At 38.9% G+C, this 13,799-nt stretch overlaps 2 protein-coding genes across 3 annotated transcripts in view; one reads left to right on the forward strand and one right to left on the reverse strand.

Annotated features, from left to right (window-relative positions):
• SPATA45 (spermatogenesis associated 45) overlaps positions 1-13,799 on the forward strand; it is an 800,921-nt gene that overhangs the window by 729,491 nt on the left and 57,631 nt on the right. The window lies entirely within an intron of this gene.
• The window catches only part of FLVCR1 (FLVCR heme transporter 1), a 36,119-nt gene continuing 26,335 nt past the window's right edge, over positions 4,016-13,799 (reverse strand). The window contains exons 9-11 of one of the 2 annotated variants that reach the window (XR_007719893.1): positions 8,234-8,301; positions 7,912-8,067; positions 4,016-7,671 (exon numbers count right to left, since the gene is read on the reverse strand). Coding sequence is in view for 1 of the 2 variants with exons in the window: in XM_050761747.1 (XP_050617704.1) it covers positions 7,993-8,067; positions 8,234-8,301 (143 nt within the window). In the remaining variant the exon portion in view is untranslated. Of the gene's footprint in view, positions 8,068-8,233; positions 8,302-13,799 lie in introns of both variants that reach the window. The other variant, XM_050761747.1, reaches the window with a different exon arrangement.

Genomic DNA, 13,799 nt, shown 5'->3' on the forward strand with positions numbered 1-13,799 from the left:
GTCTTGATCTCCGGGCCTCCCAAAGTGCTGGGATTACCAGCGTGAGCCAGCGCGCCCGGCCAGATCCCTTTCTCTTTAGCTGTGTGTGTCTACTACAGGTTTCTGCTTTGTGGTTAAAATAGGCTTACATAAAACATCTTATTGTCTATTTTAAGCTGATAACAACTTAACTTTGTTCACATACAAAAACTCTACACTTTTATATGCCCCCATTTTATGCTTTTGCTGTCACAATACTCATCCTTTTATATTGTGTATCAATTAATGAATTACCAAAGCTAGTTATTTTTAATATTTTTGTCTTTTAGCCTGTACACGCATTAAAATGATTTACACATAACCACTGCAATATTAGAATATTCTGATTTTGACTATATATGTATAGTCAAAATTTTTCTACCAGAGAGTTTTATACCTTTTTATGTTTTCATATTAGCATTAGAATTAGCATACTTTTCTTTCCGCTTGAAGAACTCCATTTAGCATTTCTCACAAGGTAGGTCTAGTGGTGATTTAACTCCCTCAGTTTTTGTTTGTCTGGGAAAGTTAATCTTTCCTTTTCTGAAGGACAGATTTATCAGGTAATGTATTCTTGGTTAGCAGGGGTTTTTTTTGTTATTTTTATCTTATTTTATTATTTTATTTTTTTGAGATGGAGTCTTGCTCTGTCACCCAGGCTGGAGTGCAGTGGCACGATCTTGGCTCACTGAAAGCTCTGCCTCCCAGGTTCACACCATTCTCCTGCCTCAGCCTCCCTAGTAGCTGGGACTACAGGCACCCGCCACCACATTCAGCTAATTTTTTGTATTTTTTAATAGAGACAGGGATTCACTCTGTTAGCCAGGATGGTCTCGATCTCCTGCCCTTGTGATCTGCCCACTTCGGCCTCCCAAAGTGCTGGGATTACAGGCATCAGCCACCGTGCCTGGCCCTATTTTTGTTTTTTAAATTTCAACATTTTGAATATATCATCCTACTCTTTCTTGGCCTGCAAGGTTTCTGCTGAGAAATCTGATAGCCTATGGGGTCTCTCTTGTATGTGATAAGCTTCTTTTTCCTTGTGCTGCATTAAAAATTCCTTTGATCTCTATTTAAAATTTTTTTATTATTTTTTTTCATTTTTTAAAAATTATACTTTAAGTTCTAGGGTACATGTGTACAACGTGCAGGTTTGTTACATATGTATGCATGTGCCATGTTGGTGTGCTGCACCCATCAACTCGTCATTTACATTAGGTACATCTCCTAATACTATCCCTCTCCCCTCACCCTAACTCCACGACAGGCCCCAGTGTGTGATGTTTCCCACCCTGTGTCCAAGTATTCTCATTGTTCAATTCCCACCTCTGAGTAAGAACATGCAGTGTTTGGTTTTCTGTCCTTGCGATAGTTTGCTCAGAATGATGGTTTCCGGCTTCATCCATCTCCCTACAAAGGACATGAACTCATCCTTTTTTATGGCTGCATAGTATTCCATGGTGTGTATGTGCCACATTTTCTTAATCCAGTCTATCATTGATGGACATTTGGGTTGGTTCCAAGTCTTTGCTATTATGAATAGGGCCACAATAAACATATGTGTACATGTGTCTTTATAGCAGCATGATTTATAATCCTTTGGGTATATACCCAGTAGTGGGATGGCTGGGTCAAATGGTATTTCTAGTTCTAGATCCTTGAGGAATCAATGAGGTGGTAGATGAAGGCATAGGGGAGTGATAGCTATGGGGTAAGGGATTCATTTTTGAAGTGATGAAAATGCTCTGAAGTTGACTGTGGTAATGGTTGCATACATCTGTGACTATACTATAAACAAAATTTTTAAAAAGTATAAAATTAACTTATATGCTTTAAATAGGTAAATTGTATGGTATGTTAATTATATCTTCATAAAGCTGTTAAAAATCAAAAAAATTAAAAAATAAAAATAAATATATAAAAATTCTCTTTGATTTTTGGCTGGGCACAGTGACTCATATCTGTAATCCCAGCACTTTGAGAGGCCAAGGCAGGTGGATCACTTGAGGCTGGGAGTTTGAGACCAGCCTGGCCAACATGGTGAAACCTTATCTCTATTAAAAATACAAAAAATTAGCCAGGCATGGTGGTGCATGCCTATAATCCCAGCTACTTGGGAGGCTGAGGCATGAGAATCGCTTGAGCCTGGGAGGAGGTGGTTGCAGTGAGCCAAGATCGTGCCACTGCACTCCAGCCTGGGGACAAGAGTGAGACTCTGTCTCAAGAGAAAAAAAAAAAAAGGAAAAAATTTTAATTCTTTTACTTTGACTGTTTGAGTGCAATGTGTCTTGGCAAAGTCTTTTTTGGGTTGAAGCAGATTGCAGACCTTTGAGCGTCATATACCTTAATGTCTGTGTCTCTCCCACATTTGAGAAGCTTTCAGCCATTTTTTATTGAATAAGCTTTCTGCTCCTTCTTTCTCTTCTCCTTTATTATTTCCATAATGCAAATGTTAGCTCTTAATGTTGTTTCATAAATCTCATAAGCTCTCTTTAATCCTTTCATTCTTTTTCTCTCCTCTGGCCGGATATTTTCAAATGACCTGTCTTGGAATTCAGATTCTTTCTTCTGCTTGATCAAATCTGCTGTTGACTATTGCATTTTTCCTTTCTGATTGTATTCTTCAGCAGCAGAATTTGTTTTTTATTTCTGTCTCTTTGCTGAACTTCCATTTTGTTCATGCATTGTTTTTCTGATTTCATAGAGTTGTGTACTGTTCTCTTATAGCTCAGTGAATTTTCTTAAAACAATTTAAATTTATTGTCAAGCAATTCATAGATCTCAATTTCTTTGGATTTGTTACTGTAATATTATTGTGCTCCTTAGGTGATATCATGTTTCCATTTTTTGTTTGTTTTCTTGAAGTCTTCCATTTCTATCCTTGCATTTGAAGAAAATCACTTCTTCCAGTCTTAATTGACTAGCTTCAGGAGAGAAATGCCTTCATCAATCTGCCTGGCTAGGAATTCTGAGGCTCTCTCCTACCTTTCCTGTGGATTCACCTGCTCCACAACCCGTTCCCACTTGCAGCAGGGGATTCTTAGAAGTTTTATGCCTTCTCTAGATCCCACAAAGCCAGGCCAGGTGCTGACAGCATACTATTTGTTTCCCCCAGGGTGGTGCCCTTAAGTACTCAAGTTTGTGTACCTTGCTCCAGTTCCACAATCAAGCCATCTGTCTCTATATTTGATGCTTGCAGTTGCCATCCAATGTGGCATGCTTGGGAAGCCAGCCTCAGGGAGATGGGGGTGAGGTGCACAGAGCATTTGGGGTGGCCATGGGTCATGTGGGAGGTCCATATGCAAGGTATCCCAGTGGCTGGTGTGTATGCTTCCTGATGGAGTCTGTCGAGTGCTAAGCAGGTTTCAGAGCCTTTCTTCCCTCCTCCCAGCCTTTCCCAACACTTAGCTATGCCAATCACCTCAGTATTTTAATTGGGGCAAGAAAGAGGTAGGGTTCTTAGGCAGCATCCCACACAGCTAGGGGCTGAGCACTCACTCACTATGCTATCACCTTCTCCTAGGGGAGAAATCGTGGACTGAGGGGAGTCTCTCTTGCCACTAAGTTGGCAAGTCTCTCTTGCCAACTTCAAGGAGGAGTGATGCAGATAAAGTGAAAATGTTCTTTTTCCTTTCTTTAATGCATTTATTCTCAGATATTTCTACTCCAAGGGTGTGCTGGAACTTCTACATTGGACTTCTGGATTCCTACAAAAGAACTATCATCTGAAAGTACTGGTAAAAATCAGTGCTTCTGTGGAAGAATGATGACACAAAGCTCCTATTCTGTCATCGTGCTAACATCACTCTCTAAAGTTACTTTTAGAGGAATAAAATATTTTAGTATCTATTTTAGCCCTGATCCTGGTAGACTTTGTTTCCCTATTTTATGTTCCACGCACTACCTCATTCCCTCATTCCCATTCTGAAAGTCTGTAATCCCTTTAAACTCCCCATGTGTACCTAAGCATCAGAATTTTTCAAAAAGTCATAGCAAATTAACATAAAAAAATAAATTTATTTTGAGTCTGAAATATTGAAGAACAAGCATACAGATAAACAGTACAAAGAGCAAAAATTAGAACATGAGTAATGACTTACGACACAGGCATTTTTCGAGCTATTGCATACAGACACATTTTTACATACAAACATTTTTTAAAGACATCTCTCCAACATTCTCAATAGGCAAGAGCTGTATTTGTGACATTTATAATAAATGCAACAGCTTTTAAAACATCCAATTTCTTTCCTAAATCATTTGATTAAAATTCACACAAGTGATGATTACCTATTCCATTTTCCGAAAATATGACATACAGTCATGTGCCACATGTTTCGCTCAACAATGGACCACATATGACAGAGATCCTATAAGATTATAATGGAGCTGAAAAATTCCTATCACCTAGTGATGCCACAGCCATTGTTACATTGTAGCACAATGTATTATCTGTTCTGTGTTTAGATTACACAAATACCATTGTGTTACAATTGCCTACGGTATTCAATACATGAACATGCTGTACAGGTTTGTAGCCTAGAAGTGACAGGTTTTGCCATATAGCCTAGGTGTGTAGTAGGCTCTACCACCTAGGTTTGTGTAAGTACACTTCATGATGTTCACACAATGATGAAATCACCTAATGACAAATTTCTCAGAATATAGCTGTCATTAAGTCACATATTACTGTAGAATTATAACATTGTTTGACATATTACAGACAACTTTCACTCAAAATACAGAAAAATTATCAATTCATTTTGCATTCTGTCACATATTTCACCTCCTTTCTAACAAGGAAAAATACACAAACATATATGTGTATGCTTTTCAGAAATAAAGTATTCTAAATTTCATTTGTAATTTGTTCAAAACCTCAGGAACCCAACAAGTACATGATTAGTTTAAACAACACTGATAGTTTAAAAACAAAAACAATTATTTGGGGAGAGACCTTAAAATATATTTTTGGCTGTTTTTACCTGTAACGTAAATATCAAAAGAAGTAATGATTGGACATACTCTGCTTGAGTTACCCTCAACTGACTGTTGTCCAGAGAATTTTTCTCTGGCTGGATTCAAGTTCCTGTGATATAATAATTTGGTCTATTCCATGATTAATAGCATTTAATATTTTGAAAAGATCTTTGAGATCAAACTGAACACATCCATTTCATGGATGAGGAAAATGCTGCCCAGAGAGGTTTAACGACTTGTCCAGAGTTATAGGAACGTACAGAAACACATCCAGGACATGGACACAGAGTTCCTGATTCTTAGTCAAATTCTTAAGGTAACACATTCCCCAGGGTCAGATTCTACATAATTTACAGTAACTTGATTATAAAGAATGTTATAATTTCAATATATATCAATGCATATATTCTGCCTGATATAGTTGGGATACTTGTCCCTCCAATCTCATGTTGAAATGTAATCCTCAATGTTGCAGGATGGCCCTAATGGAAGGTGTTTGGGTCCTGGGAGTGAATCCCTCATGGCTTGGTGCTATTCTTGCAGTAGTGAGTGAGTTTTCACAAAATCTGGTTGTTTGAAGGTGTATGGCACCTCCCCGCTCTCTTGCTCCTGCTTCGCCGTGACATCTCTGCTCCCACTTAGCCTTCTACCATGAGTAAATCTCCCTGAGGGCTCTCCAGAAGCCGAGCAGACACTGGTGCCATGCTTACACAGCCTGCAGAACCGTAAGCCACTTAAACCTTTTTTATTTGTAAATTACACAGTCTAAAGTATTTCTGTTCTTTTTTTCCCTAAAACAGAGTCTTGCTCTGTCACCCAGGCTGGAATGCAGAGGTGCAATCCCAGCTCACTGTAGCCTCCACCTTCCAGGTTCAGGCAATTCTCATGCCTCAGCTTCCCAAGAAGGTGGGACTACAGGTGTGTGCCACCATGTCCAGCTAATTTGTGTGTGTATGTGTATTTTTAGTAGAGATGGGGTTTCACCATGTTGGCCAGACTGGTCTTCAACTCCTGACCTCAAGTAATCCACCCACCTCAGCCTCCCAAAGTGCTGGGATTATAGGTGTAAGCCATCATGCTTGTGCTCAACCTCAGGTATTATTTATTTATTTGAGACAGTCTCACTTTATCTCCCAGGCTGGAGTGCAGTGGCATGATTTCAGCTCACTGCAACCTCTGCCACCCGCATTCAAGTGATTCTCCTGCTTCAGCCTCCTGAGCAGCTGGGACTACAGGCGCCTGCCACTGCGCCCGGCTAATTTTTGTATTTTTAGTAGAGACAGGGTTTCACCATCTTGGCCAGGCTGGTTTTGAACTCCTGACCTCGTGATCCACCTGCCTCGGCTTCCTAAAGTGCTGGGATTACAGGCATGAGCCACAGCCACAGCGCCTGGTTTATTTTATTTTATTTTATTTTATTTATTTATTTTTTTAGTAGAGATGGGGTTTTACCATGTTGGCCAGGCTGGTCTTGAACTCCTGACCTCAGGTGATCCACCCGCTTCGGTCTCCCAAAGTGCTGGGATTATACGCGTGAGCCACCACGCCTGGCCCAAGTATTTCTTTATAGCAATGCAAGGATGGCCTAACACACTGCCTAAATCAAAACTGCTATTCACTTCAAGGGTATTCATTACCTGACTAGCTTTTTTGGGTGCATATGAACATAATGTAAATTCTATGGCTGATCAAATGTCATTACTATAAAGATACTCCCCATGAGCTCAGAGTCAGGACATCAACAATACTTAACCTCTCACTGTAAACATAACACAGTGATAGGCACTGTGGAAATATATTTGGTCCTATTTTCCCTACCTGAGCATGTAAAAGAGCAGACAACTCCAACAGTGTGATGACGCTGCAGTGAAGAAAAGAATCCACTCCCTGGCACACTGATGGAGCATGTACCTGGGAATAGTATTCCTCAAAGGAGAATGGTCATAAAAATGATACTGCAGAATTCAAACAGCATTCAAGAGATCTCCACTAAATGGAGACATGTAGGCTATCTGAAGTTATTACAGATTTCCTTATTTCAGGAATCTTCAAAGCAAAATATAGGATGTGATACAAGAAAACATGAAATAGCCAGTAACATATATGATAAAATTGTCTTACTAGAAAGTTACACATCAGGAAAAAGAAAGAAGAGAGTTTAAAATAAAAAAAAGGCAATGGGTACAAAACTACTCTATCTCAAGTTGAAATGAAAAAAATACAGTGTTAGCATTTATCCATGATAGAAAGGCAGCACAGAACAGAACTCAAGACAGAACGAGCCTGTAACCAGGCTCCTTAATGAGAACATAATTCTAAGACCAAAGTCTGGGTAGAATCTGTACACAGAATAGTTTTTGTAGCCATTTGACTGCATGTGTTAAGAAGTACTTTGTAACAAGAGTACAATAAATGGGAAAAATCGTAGAGGTCATCTGAAAGCCTGATCCCAATGCTGTCCTTTGTGGGTGAGTAGTGTCATGTTGGTATGTTGTACTCATATGAAGTGGCTTGAACAGTTGGTCAGCACAGTGAAAAGGCAGCCAATTAGGAATATATTGTACATTTAGTTCCACTGGATATTTTAATATATAAACTGCATGAACTATTATATCTTATGGGGACTGAACACCCCATATTATCACTTTAAAAAGTCTTCTAAGCTTCCATTTTCTACAAAAAAGAAAAACATCGACTTTTAAAAAGTAAATGTCAAGAAGCTTACTTTCAGATACAATATAAGACTAAAAACTGGATACTGATTAGATAAACAATAGTGTTAACATGATGTAAACAGAAGAATTTTAAGAAAATTTCCCTTAAATTAACAATTAAGCAAAATAATAATTACGCATTTAGAGCTCATATGGTAATTTTCAAGTAAGTGTGTCTATTCCCCCACCACATACAAACCCAGTCTTGGTGCTCATATATCTCTCCAAGGATGATCACATTGTCCCCAATTACTACAGGATAGTAACTTTTCCTTTCTCTTCAAATTGCTGATTCTGACTGCTTGGACAACATAACCGTTTTTGATTCTTGGTCTGTGGGACTGTCAGCTGGTACCTATAAAAATAATCAGAAGATTAAAAATGTATAGCATCTGGCATATCCTATTATAACAGATCAACAGTTGACTCGGGGGAAAAATAGCTAAATAAAAAAACATGGTTTCACATTTATTCTATACATACTTCTCAACAGTATAATCATAAAAATATTCATTACTTACAGCTTTAACATCAACATTTGTAATTCCTATATTTATGTTGTGTCTTCGCAGATCCGACTTGATTAATGCTGAAACAGAGAGGCATCAATGGAGTTACTATAAACTGTTTTGTGAAGATTTTTTTAAAAGCAGCTCAAAGTCTTTCTTGGTATTGTCAAATTTAATACACTGTAGTGTCATGATATTTAATAGCATCCCAATAGCCTGAAAAATAATAGTACCTCTCTGAAGTTGTTAACAATTAGTAAGTCATTCATTATCGAACAAACACGGGAATGCTAGCAACCAATGATACAAAAATAAAAAGTAATTCTTTTTATGAAAGGACTCTCCCATCTAGGGAAACTTTGACTTGTAAACAAGTATAACAGTGTATGATAATTGCAAGGTATGGTGGGGAAGTGGGAGCAAAAAAGTCTATGTCGTCAGCCAAAGGAAATTAGAGAAGGCTTTCCAGAGAAGACATACTTGATACTGGAAAAAACTGAGTAATAACTTGTCAAGCAGACAAGAGGAGAGGAAGACATTCTAGGCAGAAGGGAATGCAGGTATATCTCAGAGATATTGTGGGTTCAGCTACAGATCACCACAAGAGTGAATATTGCTGGGCACGGTGGCTCACGCCTGTAATCCCAGCACTTTGGGAGGCTGAGGTAGGTGGATCACAAGGTCAGGAGATTGAAACCATCCTGGCTAACACAGTGAAACCCCATCTCTAGTAAAAACAAAAAGTTAGCCGGACATGGCGGCACGCACCTGTAGTCCCAACAACTAGGGAGGCTGAGGCAGGAGAATTGCTTGAACCTGGGAGACGCAGTTTGCAGAGAGCCGAGATCACGAAACTGCACAAATTTTTTGGTTTTCCAGTGCATAAAAAGTTATGTTTATACTATACTGTAGTCTATTTAAAGTTTGCAATAGCATTATGTCTAAAAAAAATCAATCTACATGCCTTAATTTAAAAACACTTTACTGGCCAGGCACGGTGGCTCATGTCTGTAATCCTAGCACTTTGGGAGGCTGAGGCAGGAGGATCACCTGAGGTCAGGAGTTCGAGACCAGTCTAACCAACATAGTGAAACCCCCATCTCTACTAAAAATACAAAAATTAGCCGGTATGGTGGTGGGCATCTGTAATCCCAGCTATTCAGGAGGCTGAGGCAGGAGAATCAGTTGAACCCAGGAGGCAGAAGTTGCAGTGAGCCGGGATGGCGCTATTCCACTCCAGCCTAGGCAACAAGAGCAAAACTCCATCTAAAACAAAACAAAACAAAACAAAAAACACTTTACTGCTAAAAAATGGTAATTATTATCCGAGCCTTCTGCAAGTTCTCTTTTTGCTAGTAGAGGGTCTTGCCTTGATGTTGATGGCTGCTGACAGATCAGGGTGGTGGTTGCTAAAAGGTGGGAGTGGCTGTGACAATTTCTTAAAGTAAGACAGTGACGAAGTTTGCCATATTAATCAACTCTTCCTTTCATGAAAGATCTCTCTGTGTGCAATACTTGTTTGATAACATTTTACCCACAAAACTTCCTCAAAATAGGAGTCAATCTTCTCAAATCCTGCCACTGCTTCATCAACTAGTTTATATAATATTCTAAATCCTCTGTTGTCATTTCAACATTTACAGCATCTTTACTAGTAGATTTCAACTCACGAAAACACTTTCTTTGCTTATCCATAAGAAGCAACCCTTCATTTGTTCAAGTTTTACCATGAGATGCAGCAATTCAGTTACCTCTTCATATTCCACTTCTAATTCCAGTTCTCTTGTTATTCCCACCACATCTGCAGCTATTTCCTCCACTGAAGTCTTGAACCCCTCAAAATCATCCATGAGAATGAGAATTAACTTCCTCCAAACTCCTGTTAATGTTGATAGTTTGACCTTCTCCCATGAATCAAGAATGTTCTTAATGGCATCTAGGATGGTGCATCCTTTCCAGAAAGTTCTCAATTTACTTTGCCCAGATCCAAGAGAGGAATAATTATTTCTGGCAGCTACAGCCTTTTGAAATGTATTTCTTAAAGAATAAGACTGGAAAGTTGAAATTACTCCTTGATCTATGGGCTGCAGAAGGGATGCTGTATTTCCAGGCATGAAAACAACGTTGATCTCCTTGTACATCTTCATCAGAGCTCTTGGGTAAACAGGTGAATTGGTCAAAGAGCAGTAATATTTTGAAAGGAATGTTTTTCTGAGTAGCAGGCTTCAACAATGGGTTTAAAATAATCAGCAAACCATGCTATTAACAGATGTACTATCAACTACAGGTTTCAGGTTCATTGTTCCATTGATAGAGCTTAGGCAGAGCAAATTTAGCCTAATTCTTACGGGCCCTAGGATTTTCAGAATGGTCAACAAGCATTAGTTTCAATTTAAAGTCACCAGCTGCATCAACCCCTCACAGGAGAGTCAGCTTGTCCTTTGAAGCCAGACATTGATTCCTCCTCTATAGCTATGGCAGTCCTAGATGGCATCTTCTTCCAATATAAGCCTGTTTCATCTACATGGAAAATTTGTTGTTTATTGTAGCCACCTTCATCAACAATCTTAGCTAGATCTTCTGGATAATTTATTTCAGTATCTACATCAGCACTTGCTGCTTCACCTTGCACTTTTATGTTATGAAGACAACTTCTTTCCTTACCTCATGAACTGACTTCTGCTAGCTTCCAGCTTTTCTTCTGCAACTTTCTCACCTCTTTCAGCTTTCACAGAATTGGACAGTTAGGGCCTTGCTCTAGATTAGGCTTTGGTTTCCGGGGATGTTGTGGCTGGTATGATCTTCTAACAAGACCACTCAAACTTTCTCCATATCAATAAGGATGTTGTGCTTTATCATTTGTGTGTTCAATGGAGTAGCATTCTTAATTTCCCTTAAGAATTTTTCCTTTGCATTAGCAACTTGGCTAATTGTTTGGTGCAAAAGGCCTAGCTTTTGGGCTCTCTGGGCTTTTGACATGACTTCCTCACTAAGCTTAATCATTTTTAGCTTCTGATTTAAGATGAGAGATTTACTACTCTTCCTTTCGCTTAAACACTAGAGGCCATTGTAGGGATATTAATTCAGGGGTATTAATCAGGACCCTGATGTCAATATTGCATGTTTGAGAGAACAGGGAAGCCCAACAAGGGGAAGAGAGATATAGGAATGGCTGGTCAGTGGAGCAGTCAGAACACACAAAACCTTTATTAAGTTCGCTGTCTTTTATGGGTGTAGTTCATGATGGCCCCAAACAATTACAATAGTAACACCAAAGATCACTATTGCAGAAGACCATAACAGATATAATAATAATAAAGCTCTGTAGTAAAATACTCAACATATGAGAGAAATTAATTAGCATTTAAGATGGTAAAAGCATTAATGTAAAACTAATTTTAAAGATTTATTCTCACTTCTTATTTTTCAAGACTTGATTTGTTTAAATTAGTATTCATGAATCTCTTGTAAAAGTAATTTGAAAGGGGATTACAAAACTGCTCCCTTCTTTGGTATAACAATAATACTTTTTTTTTGAGACAGAGTCTCGCTTGTTGTGCAGGCTGGAGTGCAGTGGTGTGATCTTCACTCACTGCAACCTTCGCCTCCCAGGTTCAAGCAATTCTTCTGCCTCAGCCTCCCAGGTAGCTGAGATTACAGGTGTGTGCCCCCACACCTGGCTGAATTTTTTTGTATTTTTAGTAGACACGAAGTTTCACTATGTTGGTCAGGCTGGTCTCGAACTCCTGACCCCAAATGATCCGCCTGTCTCAGCTTCCCAAAGTGCTGGGAATATAACCGTGAGCCACCATGTCCAGCCAATAGTAATAGTCTTAGATAAGATATAGTACTTGCCTAGAAGTTAATAACCAACATGGAATTACTTATGAAAGAATAGTTAAATATTACATATTTATTTAATATCTTGTTAATATATTACATATTTCACAGTTTTGTATGTTTCATTTTACTAATTGGATAGGGGGAAAAACTCCCTTGTGATAAGATGCTTTTTCTTTGAGGAACCAGACTACACTCACTTTCCTTTAGCTTAACGAATGAATGCTCAGGTTCCTATCATTCATAAAACAATGAGTGAGCAACCTTAGGTAGTTGTGTATATCCAAAATCTTTATCACTGGTGAGATTTCATATTGAAGGTTTCACAAAGAATGATCAGGTATTCAACAAACAGTAGAAGAAATTCTGATTCACATCTTTCTGATAGATTCTGTCCTCCAACTAAGTTATAACCAGATCAAAGAAGCACAATCTCTCTTGGTATCTGCAAGGAACTGATTCCAAGAACCCGTCTCAGATACCAAAATCCATGAATGCTCAATTCCTTTATGTGAAATGGTGTAGTATAAGCTTGTTCAACCTGTGGTCTGCAGGCCATATGTGGCCCAGGACAGCTTTAAATGTGGCCCAATACAAACTCATAAATTTTTTAAAAACATTATGAGATATTTTGCAATTTTTTTTTAGCTCATTAGCTATCATTAGTATTAGAGTAGTTCATGTGTGGCCCAAGATAATTCTTGTTCCAATGTGGTCCAGAGAAGGCAAAAGATTGGACCCCCCTGGGTAGTATTTATATATAACATATACACATCTTCCTACATACTTAAACCATCTCTAGATTACTAATACCGAATACAATGTAAATAGTTGTTATACTATAATGTTTAGGGAATGATGACATTTTAAAAGTCTGTACATGTTCAGTGCAGATGCAACCATCCATTTTTTTTCCAATTAATTTCAACCCACAGTTGAATCCACAGATGGAGAACCCACGGGATACACAAAGGGCTGACTATAATCTCTTCTGAATATACAAAGCTTCTGTCCCTCACGATGGTAAAGGGATACAGAAGGAAATTCACAAAGTAAAATAATACTACAAGCCAGCATGCACCTGGAAATACTTCTGAACATAAGTCTTGCTTCCAAATCTATTGTACACCCATGTGCATGGGCAAACTATGGATAAAAATTCTGTGACATTCTCTTTCTCTGGAGATTGAGCACTATTTTCTTTCCTGCCCATGTCTATGACGACTATACCTGAGAAGTATAAGCACTAGCTAAGGATTCCACATACTATTTCCACCACTACCACTTGACTGCTTACCACCTCTACCACATTGTAACAGTAGAAACACGTGTTAGGCACGTCCCAGGTGCCAGACACTAGGAACTTTTCATGAACCATTTCAATTAATCCTCACGGTAACCCTATAAAGCAGGCTTTAACGCTCTATTATATAAATGAGGAAAGGAGGATGTGAGAGGTTAAGCAACCTGTCTAAAGTCACACTCCCAGTGAGCAGCAGAATCGCAATTTGAGGCCAGGTCTTCCCAACTCCAGGTCTTCACTACTCTTTTTTTTGAGACAGAGTCTTGCTGTTGCCCAGGCTAGAGTGCACTGGTGCAATCTTGACTCACTGCAACCTCTGTCTCCTGGGTTCAAGCGATTTTCCTGCCTCAGCCTCCCAAGTAGCGGGGACTACAGGTGCGCGCTACCACACCTGGCAAATTTTAGTAGAGATGGGGTTTTGCCATGTTGGCCAGG

Source organism: Macaca thibetana, chromosome 1, assembly GCF_024542745.1.
Source record: "Macaca thibetana thibetana isolate TM-01 chromosome 1, ASM2454274v1, whole genome shotgun sequence".
Taxonomy (NCBI): Eukaryota; Metazoa; Chordata; class Mammalia; order Primates; family Cercopithecidae; genus Macaca; species Macaca thibetana.